The following is a 22144-nucleotide window of genomic DNA, read 5'->3' as shown; positions in this document are numbered from 1 at the left end:
TCTGGTAGTTTCTGGTAGTCAGAGGCAGTCATGTTGACTAACACCTTGGTGGGAGAGGTTTCTCTTCTTTCCTGGCAGACGCAGACCACGCATGCATCATGACAGGCATTCAGAATGAAATCATGAACTAAATTGCTTTCTTAAAAAACCACAAGTGTGAGCCAGGGGTTTGTGTCTGTGTCTGGCCAGTGGCCACGTCCCTCTGGTTCCCAGGCAGCCTCTCAGGCAGCCTCTGCCCTGCTCTGTTGTGGTTCCCTGCTACCACATTCATTACGCTCAGCGCAGCCCGGCTCAGCCTCAGACTCGCTACACTGTGGTGGGGCTCACTCACTGGACCAGTAGGAAATCATCTGGTCATCTCAAACTACTCCTACATTTCAGACGGCCCCGCTCCGCACAAAGAGGCCCTTTGTCCCAGGACGTTTACATCCACCCTTTAGATCTCAATCAGTGAATCAATCAAAAACATAGAAACAAATCTGTTTTTATAGCTGGGGTTTTAAAGTCTGAAGGGGGTTGTCTGAAAGACTGACTCAACATTTCACAAATTTACACTGCTTTATTACCAAACAACAATCCCTACTGTGACTGACATCCCATAATGACACAAAGTTGCAGTTCCTAACAACACTTCAAACATTTTTTGGAACATCACTAAAATAGCATTCTGGTGTGTCTAGCTGTGCCATGGAGGTTAACAGGGAAATGTAGTAGTCTGCATGTAGGCTATATCTCTTACAAACAAATGTTTAAAAGACTTGCTACTGAAAACGGAAAGCTGGGGGACAAAATCAACTGAAAAGTCAATATCCTAAAACACACAGAGAGAGAGAGGGACACAGTAAAAGTATATTATGCAACCAACAAAAACAGAAGACAGGGCTGTGGTCTTTGGAAATACTGTCTCTATCTGACTCAAATAGACTTAAATAAGCAGCAAACAGAAAAAGGCAAATATCTGGTGAAGGCCGGACAAATAGTGGATAGTGATTGTAGCTGAGCTGTAAGAGAGGATAACGAGACTCCAGTCCCCCACCTCCCTCCACCCCGGCCCTCCGCCCCTGCCCTCCGCCCCCATCCTCCGCCCCGCCCTCCGCTCCGGCCCTCCGCCCACGGCCCTCCGCCCCCGGCCCCCATCCTCCACCCCCATCCTCCGCCCCGGCCCTCCGCCCTACGCCCACGGCCCTCCGCCCCGCCCCCGCCCTCCGCCCCGGCCCTCCGCCCACGGCCCTCCGCCCCGCCCTCCGCCCCCGCCCCGGCCCTCCGCCCCGGCCCTCCGCCCCGGCCCTCCGCCCCGGCCCTCCGCCCTCCTCCTCCCGCCCTCCACCCCGCCCCGGCCCTCCGCCCCGGCCCTCCGCCCTGGCCCTCTATCTGTCCTTCTCTCACTAGGCTCAAGGTAGCAGATGTGTCTTTCACAGCCTGTGGCGTGTGCAACCAATCTGCAAACAATAGCTGGGACTTGATAAAGGTCGACTGTCTGTCGCAACACACTGGTTAGGAGAGAGGTGAAAACGCAGAGTCCACACCATGCTGCAAACCCACGCCCTACAGCGGTTTCTCTTCTGACATGTCACTCTAGCCTAGCTATAGGTGTGACTGTGAAAATGTGTGTGTGAGAGTTAGTGGGCCACTACCATGCTATTTAAGCCCCTCAGTAAGCCCATTACACCAGTATAAGTCTGCCCGGTCATTGAGATAACAGTTGGTGTAAACATGTACAACCCTATTAACCTAATAATATACATGGAGCCGGCTACAGTGGCCACAGGTCTGTGTGTGAAAGCCGTCTCTGAGTCTTAAATACCACAGTCAGCCATGACTGAGAAACAGATACAGACACAGCCATGACCTCTGACACCACACCTCTCTCTTTGTCTGTACTGTAGACAGGACACTGGACAGGACCACAAGTTCAATCTGAGTTCATTATGGACTCTCTATTGGTCAATGCCTGGAATCAATGCAGTAATAGACATTAGAATGGCATTTCTCTTTATCTATTCCAGTAGACATCGACAGTATTACAGTAAGAGAACGCTGAAGTGACTGATGTTCAGAGAGAGAAAGTACTGTTGGCATCTCAGTTGATCTCTACACTGTAAATATGCTGCATTATTAATTGCATGACACACTGGTTCAATATGGATTGGATTTCACAATGCCAAAGTAAAAGCCACTGTGTGTGTGTGTGTGTGTGTGTGTGTGTGTGTGTGTGTGTGTGTGTGTGTGTGTGTGTGTGTGTGTGTGTGTGTGTGTGTGTGTGTGTGCGTGTGTGCGCGTGTGTGTGTGCGTACAGTGTGTGTGCATGTGTGTGATCAGTGTGTGTACAGTGTGTACAGTGTGTGTGTGGGTGTGTATGTACAGTGTGAGAGTACACCGAGTTTCTCCCAGGTTTATGACAGTAGTAATGAGCAAGCCTGCAGGCCTGCAAATAGACAAATGAGGAGGACTGGAATACATTATTAGAGCTCATCAATTTTCTTTATACCAGAGCGGGAGTGATGGCTTAGTTTGTTTCGTCTCTTCTTAAAAACAATATCGAAATATTATGAGTAAATATGAAAATATTTTTTTAAGACAACAACAGATTTATTTACATAAAAAGGATCAATTATATTATTTTGAAATGAGTGAAATGAGTGAAATGAGTGGGTCGTTCCACAGATTATACAACATTTAAAACATGTCCTGTGATTAGGAAATGTGTCTTATCACAAAATGAGACATTTAGATATTTCTAATATGTAAAACCATTAACAACTATTCAGTTAGCATTGACCAACTATTCAGTTAGCATTGACCAACTATTCAGTTGGTCAAAGCCATGAAAATAACCTCTCCAGGTACTGTACTGTACGGTCTAGCAATATTCAGGATTGTGCAGCCATTTTAAAATGATGAAAAACACATTGTATTGAGCGATATGAAAGCATAATGTCCTACGGGTGTCAGTCAGCTCAACAGTGAGTGCAGCGGAAAGACCATGTCAGGGTAAATATTTAACAGGAAGCCATTTAAACCAATAGAACTGCAGGAGAGTGAGGAGCCAACGCATGTCAGGAGACATAGGCTGTCCTAGACTAGAGGACTGCTTTGTACAGACACAATGAATAGGAGAGGAAGCACTGATCTGTCCACTGCATTCGTCTATTATAAATGCATGTTGCCTTCACGCTGTGTAGTTAAATATATACAGTTGAAGTCGAAAGTTTACATACACTTAGGTTGGAGTCACTAAAACTTGTTTTTCAACCACTAAAAAATTAATGTTAACAAACTATAGTTTTGGCAAGTCGGTTAGGACATCTTGCAAGTCATTTTTCCAACAATTGTTTACAGACAGATTATTTCACTTATAATTCACAGTATCACAATTCCAGTGGGTCAGAAGTTTACATAAACTAAGTTGACTGTGCCTTTAAACAGCTTGGGAAATTCCAGAAAATGATGTCATGGCTTTAGAAGCTTCTGATAGGCTAATTGACATAATTTGAGTCAATTGGAGGTGTACCTGTGGATGTATTTCAAGGCCTAACTTCAAACTCTTTGCTTGACATCATGGGAAAATCAAAAGAAATCAGCCAAGACCTCAGAAAAGAAATTGTAGACCTCCACAAGTCTGTTTCATCATTGGGAGCAATTTCCAAATGCCTGAAGGCACCATATTTATCTGTACATACAATAGTACGCAAGTATAAACACCATGGGACCACGCAACCGTCATACCGCTCAGGAAGGAGACGCGTTCTGTCTCTTAGAGATGAACGTACTTTGGTGCGAAAACTGCAAATCAATCTCAGAACAACAGCAAAGGACCTTGTGAAGATGCTGGAGGAAACAAGTACAACAGTATCTATATCCACAGTAAAACAAGTCCTATATCATAACCTGAAAGGCCACTCAGCAAGGAAGAAGCCACTGCTCCAAAGCTGCCATAAAAAAAGCCAGACTACGGTTTGCAACTGCACATGGGGACAAAGATGGTACTTTTTGGAGAAATGTCCTCTGGTCTGATGAAACAAAACTAGAACTGTTTGGCCATAATGACCATCGTTATGTTAGGAGGAAAAAGGGGGGATGCTTACAAGCCGAAGAACACCATCCCCACGGGGTGCTTTGCTGCAGGTGGGACTGGTGCACTTATGTGGAAATATTGAAGCAACATCTCAAGACATCAGTCAGGAAGGTAAAGCTTGGTCGCAAATGGGTCTTCCAAATGGACGATGACCCTAAGCATAATTCCGAAGTTGTGTCAAAATGGCTTAAGGACAACAAAGTTGAGGTATTGGAGTGGCCATCACAAAGCCCTGACCTCAATCCTATAGAAAATGTGTGGGCAGAACTGAAAAGGCGTGTGCGAGCAAGGAGGTCTACAAACCTGACTCAGTTACACCAGCTCTGTCAGGAGGAATGGGTCAAAATTCACCCAACTTATTGTGGGAAGCTTGTGGGAGGCTACCCAAATCATTTGACCCAAGATAAACAATTTAAAGGCAATGCTACCAAATACTAACTGAGTGTATGTAAACTTCTGACCCACTGGGAATGTTAGTTAAAGAAATAAAAAATAAAATAAATCATTCTCTCTACTATTATTCTGACATTTCACATTCTTAAAATAAAGTGGTGATCTAACTGACCTAAGACATGGGATTTTTACTTGGGTTAAATGTCAGGAATTGTGGAAAAACGGAGTTTAAATGTATTTGGCTAAGGTGTATGTAAACTTCAACTGTATATGGTACTGTAACTATGTATCTGAATGTGTAGAAATGCTGCGTACGAGGAGTGTATGTGTGACTGCGTGTGTGTATATGCGTGTGTGCGTGTGTGTGGTGCACGAGGATGTGTGTCTTTATCTTTGTTCTGTGGAAGTGCCTCCTCGGGCTCCTGCAGTGTAATGTACAAATCCCCTGTAAGACATCAGTCAGTCAGCCAGCCAGCCAGTCAGTCTAAGAACAGGCCAGCCGGCTATAAATGGCAGGTAAAGCTCACAAGCTAAAAATAAAGGGGGTCTGTGTTTTTTAGGAATGGTGTTCCTGAATTAAACACAACAGGTGCCAAACACTAAATCAGAACGGCTTTGCCTCAGGCTTAATGTGAAAAACAAATGAACGTCAAAGCAAGGAGAGAGTTAGCTAACTCCTGAATAATGAATAAGAGTAAGACCGACTCATGTTTGGCCCATCACTTAACTAGACTCGGCACGTAACAGTGTCTCGCTAGATCTGTTTGTCTCTTTCTGTCTCTGACTACCTGTGTAATGCGTGATGAACAACATTACAGAATTGAACATCTAAGAACGTCAGGAGAAGATTACATTCTGGGAGAGGGGGAGAGATCATGTGCTGTGGCTTAGAGGCCCATCTGTACCTCTGTCAATAACTCCACACAGCAGAGGGTCTGGAGAGGAGACATCTCTAAAAGCTTTCTCTGAATCTGTCAAAATGTTCCACTTCCCCTTTCCGATGTGGCAGTCAGTGGCAGGCCCTGTGAAGTAGCTGTCTCTCCTCTCTTCCACTCAGAGCCACTCGGGGATTGCATCACGGCAGGGCAGGGCGTGTGACCATGGCAGTCACAAACAGTAAGACCGTGGGCCTGCCAGTCCGGGGGAAAATACCTCATGTTGAATGATTCATAAACACCCTGGCTGTGTGTGTCTGTGTGTTGACGTGGCTGGCCAGTAGATAGAGCTCCATGCTGTGGGTGTGCTGTGTCCACTGCCTCCACACTGAAGTGCAGCAGGCTAGCTCTGGCTGGTTAGAACTGGGACCAACAGCTACAGCCTCTCTGGCATCAGGCCAGTGCGCACGGACGCACACACACACACACACACACACACACAAACCCACCCACCCACACACACACACACACACACACACACACACACACAAACACACACACACCCACCCACGCACGCACACACACACACACACACACACACACACAAAAACACACACACACACAGAGGGAGAAACAAGGCATATCATAATATGCCTGTGTGTTTTTTAATGGAGTTCCCCCCTTACTAACGGCTATTATCCCTGACTAATGGCATACACTGGGCCTCTCTCATTACTGAAGTGGCTCTTTACCGGGGACCCTTGTTTCATACAGTTAGAGTTAATGCATTATGAACAGCCCACCAAGAGTAAGCAGCGATCTGCATATTCAATAACTTCCGTAATTATATGCGCCATTCATCAGATGGGATCTGATGGCAGGGGAAGAGGGGAAAAGAGAGGAGCAGAGAGGTCTGATTCCTGGAGGACAGAAGTCTAATCACAAAACTAACATGATAATTGAAATCTAAATTGAAAGGCTTGGCTCACACAGAGAGTATTTCAGGAGTAGATTGTGGAGAAATTGGTGGCTGGAGAGTGAGGGAAAGAAAGAAAGGGAGAGATAAAGAGAGAGAGAGAGAGATAAAGAGAGGGAGAGAGAGAGATAAAGAGAGAGAGAGAGAGAGAAACAGAAAGAGATACGGGGAAAGAGGCCATATTAATGGAGACTGTAAAACTGCCACACTGTCAATGTGTTCAAGGTAGTGGTATTGCTGACTTATGGGTATACGGGGCAGTGTACTAGCAGCAGTGTCCTTAGCACAACTACAGTAAGAGAATCATGTCTCTCCTCAGCAGGGCTAAGACTGTTTCTGGAGAATGTACAGCAGCACGAACGCGGCACAATATTCCAAGTTGTCACAGTTGGCCTTTTCTGCCTGAATGGCCCTGTTTCTCTGAATGTAGTTTCCTGTTTTAAGAGGTAAATGTGAGGTACCTAACTTCTCGATTCTGCTTGCATAACGTGTCCATTGTTTGATGTGAGAGGAGACATTTTCTACATTGCATGGGATGTAAAGGACCTCAATTCACCTCCAAAGTCCATAATCACATCAGCTATTTATAGAGGCTTTTTAAGGACAACCCCATATCAAAGCAGATATGGAGAAATTAAACAGTTAAATGCATGTTTTTTGTGTGAAAAATATCCATAATTCTAAGTGAGAATTGAGCGACACCTGTGTTTGAAGTTTTGTAAAGAGGCCATCCTTGTGTTCCACTGACTGAGGACACACAGTTTTTCTCCCCAACACATTCTGTCCAATTAAAGATAATCTTATCAACAATCACGTTTCAGATACTTGCGATCAGGAATGAGTCTGTGATGAGACTTGACTGGGTCATTGGAAAACAGCTTTCCTTAGAGGACTCTGTGGACAGTTTGGCATTGTGTGGTAAGAAAAGACTAAAGGGAGAAATGAACCCATCTACCCCAGCCAGTCATCTGTCCCTCCCGTCCTCCTCTCTCCTTCCCTGCTCTGCTATTTCTCCAGACTCTGGATTCATATTCCACCCTCAATAACAGTTAATTAGTAATGCCAAATTCATTAACCCGTACTGCTGTATCAGTGGCCTGGGCCATAAATTAGCTTAATGTGGGCAGACGTATTGCAGCTGTAATAAGGGACATAAAACGTAAAGAGAAACACATACGCCCGTAGATCATAGACGGTTATAACTCTGCAGTGGTTTAGGAGGACCCACCCTGGTCCAGACAGAGTATTCAGCCATCACATCAGCTCTTTGTGCTTTCTCTCTCCTCACAGGAACTTTTATACGACGATTCAAATAAAAAGGCGACACAGACTATATCAACCGTGTGTTTTCATTACTACCGTAACTCCTCAGGTTTTGGCAATTGAGTTATTGCATTGGTTTGCTTTTATCATTTGCCGTATATAATTATGTGAAAGACTCTGTTAAGATATCATGTGTACCTGTTAGTACTAGGCATGGAATAGATCCTCTAACTCCTAGGGTGTGTTTGTGTAGAGTGATCATCCAAGAGGGAACGTTGTTATCAGAGCAGTGTGTAGACTAGAGGTGCCAGAACCAAATAGAGAAGCAGTGCGTTCCCCTATCCTGCTGCACAGGGAAGAGGGAACAGGGATGGGAAAAGGCTGGAAGCACTTCAAGTAGTTTCTGACAGATCCTTCTAATTGGAGAGTTATTTTTCCTCCAAGTCTCTGGTATAAATCTAGTTTGTGTTTATTTAGAGTCAGTAAGGGAACAAGTAGGTTTTGGCCGTGTGGCATGTTCCCTCTCTCTCTCTCTTTCTCTAAACCGTCTCACGTCCCTCATACAGACCCCTTCTCTCGCTCTCTCTTCTCTCTCTATCCCTCCAGTTAGTGTGACTGACGTGTCTGTGTTGAGCACATGGAAGCAGCACAAAACAAACTGCTATTGTAAAAAGGGATGATGACTTGGGCTGTCCTTGGATTACATGGTGACCTTTCCGCTGTCCTATCCCCCAGTGGTCTCGTCTAACAGCTCACACCAAAGAGCCTATTAGGCCTGGATTCCACGCCGTTGTTAGAAAGGGTCTTGTCCTTTCAGAACACTCTCTCTCTTGCTTTCTATTTTTTCAAGCCAAGGTGGTGGAGGAACACAAGTCCATTGTTCCCTCGCAGATGGAAGTTGGAGTTACTACGGCAACAGCTCTAATCCTTCTTTTTCCCACCTTTCTTCATATTAATGGCCTTTCAAGTGCTACCTTTTAAGTCAGTGGCCAGCGTTCCGCGAGCACAGCTCCCTCGCCTTAATTACATATGATTCTATTCGTACGTAGACAACATGATGAGCTAATCGAAACGTTCCAAATAATGATGTACTGTGAGCAACTATTCCTTATCCTGAGGCCTGGTCTAAGAATAACAATAATGAGGCCATTATTAAGGATCTGACTTTAAAATGCTGCCCTGCCACCAAAACAGAGAGCATAATTGTTCTGGTGTTGTCTACACAATCAACAACTCATTGTTGTGGACTTGAGAACTAAGGGAGCAGAGAATGGGTCCCATAATGATTGGTCTGTGCTGCCATGCAGGCCCTGTATAGAATTGTCCACCGAAGAATGTCCTTGATAGACTGCTGATTTGTTGAGAGTGGTGTGAATGAAGACAACTGTCTAGCTTTTTAGAAAAATGTCCTCTTTTTTGTCTGTTTCTCTCACCGCTCAAATAGCCACCAAGCCTCATTAGAGCAGGGCCATTCATATGGTGAAAGGCTGGGAGTCACACAGACCCTTCTGAGAGGACATGGAGAGTAGCAGCTAGCTAGATGCTTGAACAGGCGCAGATCTACTCCTTTCACTCATCTCTCCCTGAGGAAAGGGAAATGGCTCTATGGTCAGCCTTAAAAGACAGAGAAACCCTCCTAACTAACATGTCAAAAAGGTTTCTTTAAACAATATAAATAATCATGGAGAATAACATCAACTCAATGCAGCTGAGATGTGTTATCTTCATTAGATTCCAGCACATTTAAAAAGCTAAGAATTGTAGCTATAGATACACTTTCAGCTTTAATCACAATCATATTGAGGTTAATAAACACTAACAGCGAAGGTGATAATTGTAGATGAAGTTGTAGGGCTGAAAGAAACGTTAGGTGATATGTTTTGTGTCTACACATAACGGGTGAAAGCTCAGTGGGGTTGTCCAAACGAGGAGCTGCACCTTTTAAATGTGCTCCATTGTGAGGCAGGGGAGAGCAAGGGAGAGCAGGGGAGAGGAGAAGGAATGCTAAGTGGGCCCCTTTGCCTAGTCAACCTTCAGTGGGTTGCATTTATCTTCATCTTGTTAGACTAAATGAATTAACAATCTCCAAATCTCAAATAATAATGTGAGAGATGCAGGAGGAGGTCCTCTCTACTGGGATTAGCCAGGGACTGTTACAGATCTCTCTCACACACACACACACACACACACACACACAGACATAATCTGCCAAAATATAATCACATGTTCTACATAAATATGCAGCTAAATTGAAACACTGCTTCTCTAAAACAAAGCTGGCTTCTAATGTGAGTAAGAACAGATCCTATTCCACTAAAGTACATTGTGCACTAACTGTATAATTTAGTGAATTCTTTCACTTTGTTGCAGACATACTGCTCTGCATGTGAGATTTAAACAGAATGTCATTATTTTCTAAGACAGTACAAAGGCTCCATGCTACATTATTAATATAAAGTGAACCTGTTTAAAGTTCTCCCTGATGTATTTTTCACAATGACTATTCCTCTGCCTGCATCAGCGCGCATTATCAACCAGCATCATTTTCTAAACTGAAAATGGGGGATTGGTACTTTTACAGCAACTGTAACTATGAGTCAAAACAAGAAGTGATGACTCATTAGTGTAAAATAATGACTAGTTTGTCCAGCTGTATTTTAGTGAGTGACGCAGATATGAAATGTGAAAAGTCACCTTAGACATCTGCCCCTGAAATGTGAAAAGTCACCTTAGACATCTGCCCCTCTGTCAGAGCAGAAGTGGAACTTCTGGGCCACACAGCTGGGGAGACGACAGAGTTTAATAGACAACATGTCCTTTCAGAGTAGTACACAGAAATAGATGTATTAATGAAGCACAAGGCAGAGTTGCTGTCATACTTTCACATAATTGCACTGACAGAGCCCTCTTTGACCCAATTCAGTTGCTTAAGAAAATATGTTGTGGTGCTAGCTAGACTGAAGAAACATGGTCCGTCTCCCATACCCCTCCCCTCCTGTTTCTCCCTTCCATTCTCTCTCTCCCTCCGACCTTCCTTCCCCAGGACACAACAAGCCATGGCCAAGCAAAAGGCCAAACCCTTAAAGGCAAGGCCTGCCTTTAATCTTGGCCTGATTGTTGAGGCCTCTGTCCTCCAATCACCCGAGCATGTGTGCGTGATATCGTTCCACTGGCACTTCTCATTTAATTAAAACAGACAGTGACAGAAGGATGTGGATTAGGAACTATAATGATGCATTTACTTAGATGAATCGCAGTGTTCTCTCAGAGTACTGATTTCGACAAAGAACAAAAGGAAATTGCTACGAAAGAGGCTAGTAGTCAAAGGCCATGTTTTGTCTATGTGGGTCGATGTGGGTCTTCAAGTTATTGGGCTGTAAGAATCTCAGTTGGATTGAAGAGGTGTTGCTTTCTTCAGCCCTCCCCCACCCTCTGTTCAGCAAGATATCTGCCCAACTGGTGCTGCTTCAACAGGTGGCTGGAGTCAAACACAATCCTCCACTCTGTAGCATTAGTGGCCCAGTGGAAATGAATAGAGGCAACATACCTTCAATAATCCAACACATGCCTGAGTATGATCCCCAGCGTCCGGCCAACACTGAAGTTGTAACACTCACTACGCCTTGGAAACGGAGGCTACATGCAAATTAAGTAGAAGAGTCTATTTAAGGACATTTTTAAAGATATACTGTATGTTTGATTTGTGTATGTGTATTCTAGATGAGGTAAGCCAGATAGTTTTTGTGCTATATTTGGAATTAAATGGCTCTACCGCCTCTTAAATCTCACTTCATTCTGTGCTGGACAATTGACTGAGATTTATTTCTTCTCATCAGACGTCTTTTTACTGTTGTCTGTGTTGAGAGTAAGGACACGCAATAGTAACCTTTCAAACTAGATACTAATGGGGTATTTTAAAATAGGATCTAAAGCTATGTTATATCCATAGAATTATCACGTCCTTTATTTTACCGGGTTCCAACAGTTCTGAGGGGGAAAAATGCTGTTAATTTAATGAAATAAATGACCTTTGAAAAAAAGAATCAAAGAGGATTCATTAGCTTTACTAAGGTTTGGCTGACAGCAGCTTTGAAAGGCAGATCCTGCTGCTGCTGCGTCTTTTAATGAGACACCATTAATTAGGCTGTAACATTCAAGCCTGGAGAAAGAGAGGAAAGAGGAGCCAATGGCGAATATACTCACTTATTGACTTCCTCTGTGTTATAACAGCACAAATTCTTAAATACAATCACAGGATGGGTTTAAAAGAAAAATAGTGTCAAGGTTTAATTTTTGGGGACTTTGCGGGGGAGTACAAACACACACGCACAACAGGAAACATTACATAACAAACCAAGCCCTACCCTTGACCCCCACCCCACCTGTCCTGGCCATGAGTCTAGAAGAGGGGGGCAGACAAAAGCATGCAGTACAAACACGGAAACCCTAATTTGAGAGGCACAGTACCCAGGGGTGAGATTGGGGGGGGGGGGGGGGTGCATCGCTACACATCTGTGTGTGAGGTTAGAGTGGAAAATGCTTGCAGTCTGACTATGGAGTGTGGTGGGTATCAGTGTGAGCATGCCACGGAGAACGCTGTAGAGGGGGATAGGTGGAAGTGACTATTTTACATTCACAACACACAGCTGGGGTGGATTCCCAGACACACAACCCTCCCACTGACCCCACCCAGCCAGGGAGGAACGTGATCTAAGGCTAGGTGTCGGGAGCTGGAGCTGTGAAGGGACAGATGAGTTTAGCCCCTGACCCCTGACCCCCTGACCCACGACTTTACAACAACAACTGAAAAAGAAACTAACCTCAGTAAAAAGCTGCTACGAAGAAAGCCCTCCATGTCAGCGTGTGGGGTTCTGCGGCAGGAGAAATACAGAGAACCATTTTAACACTGAAAAAAAGCAACATGCAAAAAACACAGAGCAATGCATGCATCTTTCTCTTCTAGTAAGGTATGTCTTTAATTAAGGCAGTGTGGAGGATAGGAAGCTCATCCTCTCCTCTGCATTCACGTCATTACTTCTAGTCTTTCCTCAGAGAGGGGAGTGGATTTGCATACAGCAAGGGCCTGATGATATGTTTGCAACAAATAAACCCTTTCCTATTGATCCTAGCCTTCTTCCTAGGCTCTCTCCAGAGTGACACATACATTTCTGTAATCACTGATCCCAGACCAGCCTCTGGCAGGGCTCAGAGCGGTAGGAGGAGCAGCCAGAGCTGGTCCAGCTGTGTGGCGAGGGCTCTGTGGCTCCTAGGAGCCCCACCACAGGGGCCCGATGCTGGGACATGCACCGCGAGGCGGGAGGGTGTGGTTCACAATGTCACTGTTCGAAGAGGTCGTTCAGAAGCCTCTGTCATTGGTCTTCAGAATATATACTGTATGTACAGTATATTGTGATTTTGGACTGCTGTGTGCTTCTCTTTAAGCACTATCATCAACATATTATTACAGAAAACCAATTGGGACGGGAGCCCTGGGGTGGAGGGTTGGAATACAAGTACGTCAGTGATATCAAAACTATAGCCTAACATTAGAGTAATTACCAGGAAATTCCCTTTTCAGAGAGACAGGCAAGAGCTTCCCTCTCTGACAATGGTAAAGTCAGCAGAAATAAATATGTACAAGTCATCACACCCATTCATAGAAAGACACAGTGTAGTTTCAGCTTGTTATTCAATTGTCTCGGTATTACACATCATCACATCCCTGTCCTGTAAAATACATCACCATCTCACCAGCATCTGATCAGCCAAGAGCTAAAGCTGGAGTGAGCTTTTCAAAACCCATGTTAGAAAACGCAATACTCAGTAGCGGCAAAGACAAAAAACCTGCTGAAACTAATGAGTGTTTTCTCCTGCTGTAACAGTCGACTCCCTTGCAGACATCATCATAAATAACACACATCAGAGCAAAAGAGATCCAGCATCTTGGCCCTAAATGCTTTCAGTTTTTGGGACATGAGTGTAATTTGCTGTTTTCTCCTCTCCTCTCCTCTCCTCTCCTCTCCTCTCCTCTCCTCTCCTCTCCTCTCCTCTCCTCTCCTCTCCTCTCCTCTCCTCTCCTCTCCTCTCCTCTCCTCTCCTCTCCTCTCCTCTCCTCTCCTCTCCTCTCCTCTCCTCTCCTCCAGTGAGGCTGTGGAGACAAAGCCACTGAGAGAATGGAAAGAGTGACAGGACCAAGGACACTGTGCCTTTCAGGCTAGCCTGGCCAGCACTTAGCAGGGCGGTGGACCCGCGAGACCCAGTGGGCTCAGCTGACACTTTCCTCACAATCAGGTGTCTGAGGAGGGCGTTAGGCCAGTGGCACTGCTCGGCTCTGCTCCCCGCTCCACTACACTCAGCCCTGCTCTGCTCTGTTCCCCACTCTACTCAGCCCTGCTCTTCTCAGAGCACATAATACCAACATCACACCAGTGACAACGTGAGAAAACAACAGTCAAATCATGCCGAACCGATCAAGCGTGTCTCCTCACCACTCTGAGAAGTGTTAAAAACACACACACTTCTCTCTGCACCTCTCTCTCTCTCTCTCTCTCTCCTCTCTTTCTCAGTCTTCTCTCTGCACCTCCTCTCTCTCTCTCTCTCTCTCCTCTCTTTCTCAGTCTTCTCTCTGCACCTCCTCTCTCTCTCTCTCTCCTCTCTTTCTCAGTCTTCTCTCTGCACCTCTCTCTCTCTCTCTCTCCTCTCTTTCTCCTCTCTTTCTCAGTCTTCTCTCCATCTCATCTTTAGTAAGGGGACTGACTCGAACACAGAGAGACATACGACACATAACTGCATAATAGACCGTCATCATGTGCCCCAAACCCACGTTTGGAGTTTAGATTCCTTGATAACAGGTTAGCAAGACAGGCAACAAGGCTATGGAAAGCCACAGGAAACTTAAACTAACCTAGATAAAACCCACTGAGTGAATGGACAGTGAGCCATAGAGGCTAGGTTCCTTTGTCATGACACTGAATGCATGTCTCATGCTTTAGTGGCTCCACAACATAGTCTTCAGCAAGCTCACTGTCTAGCAGAGGACCAGCCTGCCACCAGGACAGGAAGTGCCAATACAGAAGGGCCTGTTTCTCTCTATCTCTGTCTGTCTGCCTGTCCATCTCTATCTCTCTGTCTCTCTACCTGCCTGTCTCCTTCCCTCTGTCTGTCTGCCTGTCCATCCGTCTCTATCCCTCTGTCTGTCTGCCTGTCCGTCTCTATCCCTCTGTCTGTCTGCCTGTCCGTCTCTATCCCTCTGTCTGTCTGCCTGTCCGTCTCTATCCCTCTGTCTGTCTGCCTGTCCGTCTCTATCTCGCTGTCTCTCTACCTGCCTGTCTCCTTCCCTCTGTCTGTCTGCCTGTCCGTCTCTATCTCTCTGTCTGTCTGCCTGTCCGTCTCTATCTCTCTGTCTGTCTGCCTGTCCGTCTCTATCCCTCTGTCTGTCTGCCTGTCCGTCTCTATCTCGCTGTCTCTCTACCTGCCTGTCTCCTTCCCTCTATCTGTCTGCCTGTCCGTCTCTATCTCTCTGTCTCTCTACCTGCCTGTCTCCTTCCCTCTATCTGTCTGCCTGTCTGTCTCTATCCCTCTGTCTGTCTGCCTGTCCGTCTCTATCTCTCTGTCTCTCTACCTGCCTGTCTCCTTCCCTCTGTCTGTCTGCCTGTCCGTCCGTCTCTATCCCTCTGTCTGTCTGCCTGTCCGTCTCTATCCCTCTGTCTGTCTGCCTGTCCGTCTCTATCCCTCTGTCTGTCTGCCTGTCCATCTCTATCCCTCTGTCTGTCTGCCTGTCCGTCTCTATCCCTCTGTCTGTCTGCCTGTCCGTCTCTATCCCTCTGTCTGTCTGCCTGTCCGTCTCTATCCCTCTGTCTGTCTGCCTGTCCGTCTCTATCCCTCTGTCTGTCTGCCTGTCCGTCTCTATCCCTCTGTCTGTCTGCCTGTCCATCTCTATCCCTCTGTCTGTCTGCCTGTCCGTCTCTATCCCTCTGTCTCTCTACCTGCCTGTCTCCTTCCCTCTGCATCTCTCTTGCTGCTTGGCCACATTCTGTTACTGTTTCACAACTATCTTTCTCCTTCTCTCTTTTTCTCTCCTCTCTTTTTTGTCTCTCTGCCTGTGTTTCCTCAGCAGAGTGTGCTGTCTAAAACTCCATTGTGGTAATGGAGACAACTGAAGTACGTCGCTCTATGGAAGTAAAGATACGGTTTGGAGACTGAATTCAGGAAAAAGTGACTGAGCCACATTGTATTTGCTCCTCTCCATAGATCCATAAAGAAAACAGGGGAGCCTTGAGTTTTAAACTAAGAGCAGGCCACATTTCAAGGGTAGCGTTTTGGTGAATGAGAAATAGGGAGGATAGACATCAGTGTTAAAAGACAGCTAGCGCTGGGCTCACGGCAGCCTTTTCGAAGAACGGACCTCTGCCAAAAGCTGCCTCTGCCCAACCAACTCTCACCATCTGCAGTAAATGTGCTCCATTAAAGCAGCACCATATGGACAACAAGCTAGCTATTAACACAGCTTCAGCACATCCCCCTAACCTAGCACAGATTTCAAACTTCCAGTCAAATTGACTGCTGAATTAATGCACCACCACAGCCATGTGGGTCTTGGCATGGAGCACTGCTCCCAGCCTTCAGTCATTAACAGCCCAGGCCAGCTTAGAGCTGAGCAGAGCTGAGCCCAGTGGAGTTAGAGACACAGCGGCCACCTACAGACAGACTCTACTACACCATGTCTGACCTGGTCACTAGAAAGTGACTTTTAGTTAATGGGAGAGTCTGGCTATAACCTATGCCTACATGTCAGCCCAGGCAGTTGAGAGAGGAGAAGGGAAAAGAGGAGTGAGAGGACCGATGTATCCAGGGGGAGGAAACAGGACCATGTCCCAGACAACTCTGGACAGTACAGGGAGCAGCAGTAGTCAATAGGCTGAGGGCTTGGTACTGTCTGTGTCTCAGTTCTTCCACAGTGATGGAGGAGAGGAGAGGAGACTGCTCCCTAGCTGGGTGATGACGTAGAGCCAAGATGGCACTGATTAACCAGGGTGTGGGGACGTTAATTCCTCTGGGCCAGGCGGCCATGTTGACGCCTCTCCTCCTCTCTGAGTCATGGGGGGACCCACCCACCGCTCACAAAGCTCTCCTCTCTTCTCCCAGAGCATGACGCCACGGCTGCCTGCAAGCCCTCTGTTCTCCCACTCATAGACGAGCATACACACACACACAAAAGCTCTCTCTCTTTTTCACACACACACCAAATCAATTACAGTTCTGTGTCTTTAACCCGGCCCCAAAGGTTCAATAAATTATGTTTGTTTATTTTTTTCCCTCCTGTCACAGGTTCTTAGATTCTGTTCATAATTACAGTGGAAAACACACTTTCTCTCTAACAGCCTGGATGTCTACAATGCCTTGCACTAACTCAAACTGCAGGAAGGGAAGCGCTGCTAGGCTACACAATAGTAGGTCTTTGTCAATAGAAAGTGCTCTTTGGTAAAAGGGGTAAATTGGACCCCAGAGTGAAAGAAAAGCAGCAAACAAGTACAGGGGCGGCAGGTAGCCTAGTGGTTAGAGCGTTGGGCCAGCAACCGAAAGGTTGCTAGATCGAATCTCAGAGCTGAGAAGGTAAAAATAGTTTGTTCTACCTCTGAACAAGGCAGTTAACCCACTGTTCCTAAGCTGTCATTGTAAATAAGAACTTGTTTTTAACTGACTTGCCTAGTTAAAAAAAAAAGGATGTTAAAAAGCAAGGAGGACCAAGGCACTCTTCATATAATTAAAATGCCTTTATTTGCATGGTATGTTCAATGGAACAAATATTTAAAAACTCTGACGTGTTTCGGCAGCATGGCCTTGGTCGTGTCTATTTGTTCCATTGAACATGCCATACAAATAAAGGTATTTTAATGAGATTAAGAGTGCCTTGGCCCTCCTTGCTTTGGACTTTTTACTCTTTCTTTCTCAGGAAATATCGTCACCTTGATGACTCAGTATTGTACTCCATAATCATAATGTCCTCTGTGACCCTCTTTGAGACCTCATGTCAAGCTAAAACAGGAGAATGGAGGGAGAAAAATCCCAGGTAATTAGGAAACCTTTGGCTGATGATTATCCAGTGGCTGACCATTCAATGAGGACTTCATGATGAGGTGAATGTCAATGGGATGGTTTAATTGAGAATGCTGTGGTCACTTAAGGTCTATTTGTCTGGTGTCAGCTTTTTGTCTACGGTGTGAGCATGTGTGTGTGCGTGTGTGTTAATGTGCATGTGAGAGTGAGAGTGCATGTGTCATACCCACACACTTTTGAGAAATTCCCCTAGAATTACACTTAACACACATACATAGTATAACACACACACACATACACACACACATACACAGTATAACACACACACACACACACACACATACACACACACATACACAGTATAACACACACATACACACATACACACACACATACACAGCATAACACACATACACAGTATAACACACACACACACACATACACAGTATAACACACACATACACACATACACACACACATACACAGTATAACACACACACACATACACTCACATACACAGTATAACGCACACACACACACATACACAATATAACACACACACACAGTATAACACACACATACACACATACACACACACATACACAGTATAACACACACACACACACACATACACACACATACACAGTATAACACACACACACACATACACAGTATAACACACACACACATACACAGTATAACACACACACATACACACATACACATACACAGTATAACATACACACATACACATACACAGTATAACACACACACACACACATACACAGTATAACACACACACACACACATACACATACACAGTATAACACACACACACCCACATACACATACACAGTATAACACACACACATACACACATACACATACACAGTATAACACATACACACATACACATACACAGTATAACACACACATACACACATACACAGTATAACACATACACACATACACACATACACAGTATAACACACACACACACACACACACATACACACATACAAAGTATAACACACACACACACACATACACAGTATAACACACACACACACACACAGTATAACACACACACACACACACATACACAGTATAACACACACACATGTGTGTGTGCGTGTGTGTTAATGTGCATGTGAGAGTGAGAGTGCATGTGTCATACCCACACACTTTTGAGAAATTCCCCTAGAATTACACTTAACACACATACATAGTATAACACACACACACATACACACACACATACACAGTATAACACACACACACACACACACACACATACACACACACACATACACAGTATAACACACACATACACACATACACACACACATACACAGTATAACACACACATACACACATACACACACACATACACAGCATAACACACACACACACACACATACACACACATACACAGTATAACACACACACACATACACAGTATAACACACACATACACACATACACACACACACACACACAGTATAACACACACACACACACACACACATACACAATATAACACACACACACACACAGTATAACACACACACACACATACACACACACACACACACACACACACACACACACACACACACACACATACACAGTATAACGTACACACACACATACACACATATACAGTATAACACACACACACCCACATACACACACACACATACACAGTATAACACACACATACACACATACACATACACAGTATAACACACACACACACACACATACACAGTATAACACACACACACATACACACATACACATACACAGTATAACACATACACACATACACATGCACAGTATAACACACACACACATACACACATACACAGTATAACACACACACACACACACACACACACACACACACACACACACACATACACAGTATAACACACACACACACACACACATACACAGTATAACACACACACAGACACACGCACACACACTTGTGCCACTCTTAGTTCTGCTTAATCATATACATTCTGCAGAGTTCTGGATGAAGAGCGCTGCTTATATTAAGTACCTCTGCTCTTGGCCAGTGATGATATTAAGATTCCCTTGTTGAGCAGCGATTACATTTCTTTTGGAACATAAACCAAGCTCTGGGTGTAATTGCCTTGTCATTCAGAAGATATTTCATATAGAAACAACTGCGGTGTCTTAATTTCAGGCAATTAATTAATCGATGATCCCATGCGGGGTTATATTTAAAGTGGGATCCTGGTGGTGAGGAAGAGGAGGAAGGGAGTGGGTAGGAAGGGGTGAGGGAGGGGTAAGGAGGGATCTGTCTGACAGGCACAGGATAGAGTTGCTGCTGCTGGCTTGGAGAGAGAGACACTAAGTTCAACCTGTGCTGGGGAAGACACAACACTACCTATGAGGAAACTAACACATTCCTTCAGGAGGACACAGCGGAAAGGAGCCTTGCATGTTTGCAGGAACAGGGGTTGATGTTTAAGATAAGGCTCCACCCTCATACATGTGTGGGGGACAAATTTGCGATCTCCAAAGTAATCTGTTCCAATAGTGTCTCAATGTAGATAAGAGGGCTGTATTAATGACAGGCTGAAGACGGTCTAATTAAATAAGCATTTCAGACCTCTCAGTCGCCAGAGGAGATGTGTGAAAGGGTGGCCTACTGACAGCACTGGGAGAGGATTAGAGAAAACCTGTCCAAGTATCCCCAACATCCCCAGTGTTTTCCCACCTCCGCACGCACGCACACACACACACACACACACACACACACACACACACACACACACACACACACACACACACACACACACACACACACACACACACACACACACACACACACACACACACACAAACCTAGGCTACAACTACACCTTGACTAATAGTGATAGTGTCCCATCTCTCCATCCCCCCAAGCTAGAGCTGCCAGATGAGTAGTGAATTAATTTGTGAGGCACTCCAACATTAAGAAGGTGTGTTGAAAGGTGTCTGCTCATGTTTCAAATTAAACGGGCTGCTGGTCAGCATTAGCACCTCGGCACCCGCCGGCAGCCGCTTGCCTCCGACACATAGGGGGCTGGGGAGGCAGCCTATCCACCGTTCACACTGGAATAATTACAACATGTCAGGAAGAATTAATTTCCTCATTTTTCAAAAGGATACACAGAAATTACCATGTTATTATATGACAGAGTCCCTGGGAGGATTGTATTAAATGTGATTTCTAGCACAGCCCACACAACAAATTAAAATGAGAAATAAGATGGAGAGAAGCAGGGCATGGAGCATATGTTTATGGCAATGACTGAAGCCAAGGGACCAGAAACAACCATCTTCATTTCATTTTATTTAAATCAGGCCGACACAGTGTGTCTGAATGACAGCGCCTGCTAATGGGCCCAGATTACAGGCTCCTTGGTATTAGCACAGAGATCCAGCCACTTAGTGGGGGAGTAACGGACGCTAGCTACTGGGTCGGGCTACACTACAGCAAGACCATCTGAGCATAATGCAGACATTAACACAGGTTTAGGATCCTCCAACCCCGCTCCACCCTCCAGGACAAACAAGGAAACAACTTCACTGAGCTTACAGTACATTTATGTTGAGATCAATTAGGCAGGGTGGTTATTTCAGACAGCGGCAGCTGATTTCTCAGAAAGATCAACTAACGATGCTTTCTCACTGTGAGCTGTTCTCAACCTTCATTCTTCTCATCTTAACGGCAGTCACAGTGAAGCCATGTAATTAACTTAAAGAGTAATGACATTATACTATGTCCAAGTCAATCATTCCCCATTCGTTTAGGTGTCTAACTTCTTCAGAAATGTAAATGTAAGTTTACAGCAAATTGTATGTTGATGCTGACAAGTTAATGACCCCTAGAAGAAAGACAACAACCAAGGAGAATTACACCATGAGGAGAGAATAATTCTATTCCAACAAAATGACTTTTTTCTGTATGTTTTCCGTTCTGTACTGACAAAGATAGCCTAAACAAAAGTACATTTAAATGCAGTAGCACCTTTTACATAACTCAAATAATAAACATCTTAACCATGGGAGGACTTTAGAGACCCCTATCCAGCACCCCCTTCCAGACAGGGCTTGGGGGTTGTGGGGTGGGGAGAAAGTGGATACATGTGACCCGTGGAGGGCTTCTCCCTTCTGCCACTCTCCCCTCTCCCAGGCTTTGATTGGACTTGTTGCTAAATACAATCCAACCCAGGCATGGAAAGAAAGAGTTTTTAAACTCTCCCGAAATGGCCGTCATTAGAGCCCAGCACTCCCCTGGGCACCACAAACTTAAAATAATTTGCGAATCAATTAACTGGATACTCTCAACGCAACGGGCATTTCACACTCCAGGGTCGGAACACATTATCAGCCGGAGACGATTCATGGCGTTTTGGGAGAGAAGTTCATGGATGAAATCATTCATTCATTTGACCAGACATTTAGTTATGCATTACTTTCCACAGC

General features: G+C 45.1%; 1 protein-coding gene across 13 annotated transcripts in view; it reads right to left on the bottom strand.

Annotated features, from left to right (window-relative positions):
* Positions 1-22144, bottom strand: part of sox6 (SRY-box transcription factor 6) — a 200594-nt gene that overhangs the window by 142730 nt on the left and 35720 nt on the right. For 12 of the 13 annotated variants that reach the window (XR_004206768.1, XR_004206765.1, XR_004206766.1 and 9 more), the window contains exon 4: positions 12403-12453. The exons of the other annotated variant lie outside the window; for it this stretch is intronic. Coding sequence is in view for 8 of the 12 variants with exons in the window: in XM_031813468.1 (XP_031669328.1) it covers positions 12403-12437 (35 nt within the window). In the remaining 4 variants the exon portion in view is untranslated. The remainder of the gene's footprint in view (positions 1-12402; positions 12454-22144) is intronic. 13 annotated transcript variants of the gene reach the window in all.

This window comes from Oncorhynchus kisutch, linkage group LG3, assembly GCF_002021735.2.
Source record: "Oncorhynchus kisutch isolate 150728-3 linkage group LG3, Okis_V2, whole genome shotgun sequence".
NCBI lineage: Eukaryota > Metazoa > Chordata > Actinopteri > Salmoniformes > Salmonidae > Oncorhynchus > Oncorhynchus kisutch.
This window is presented reverse-complemented; position numbering and strand designations above follow the sequence as displayed.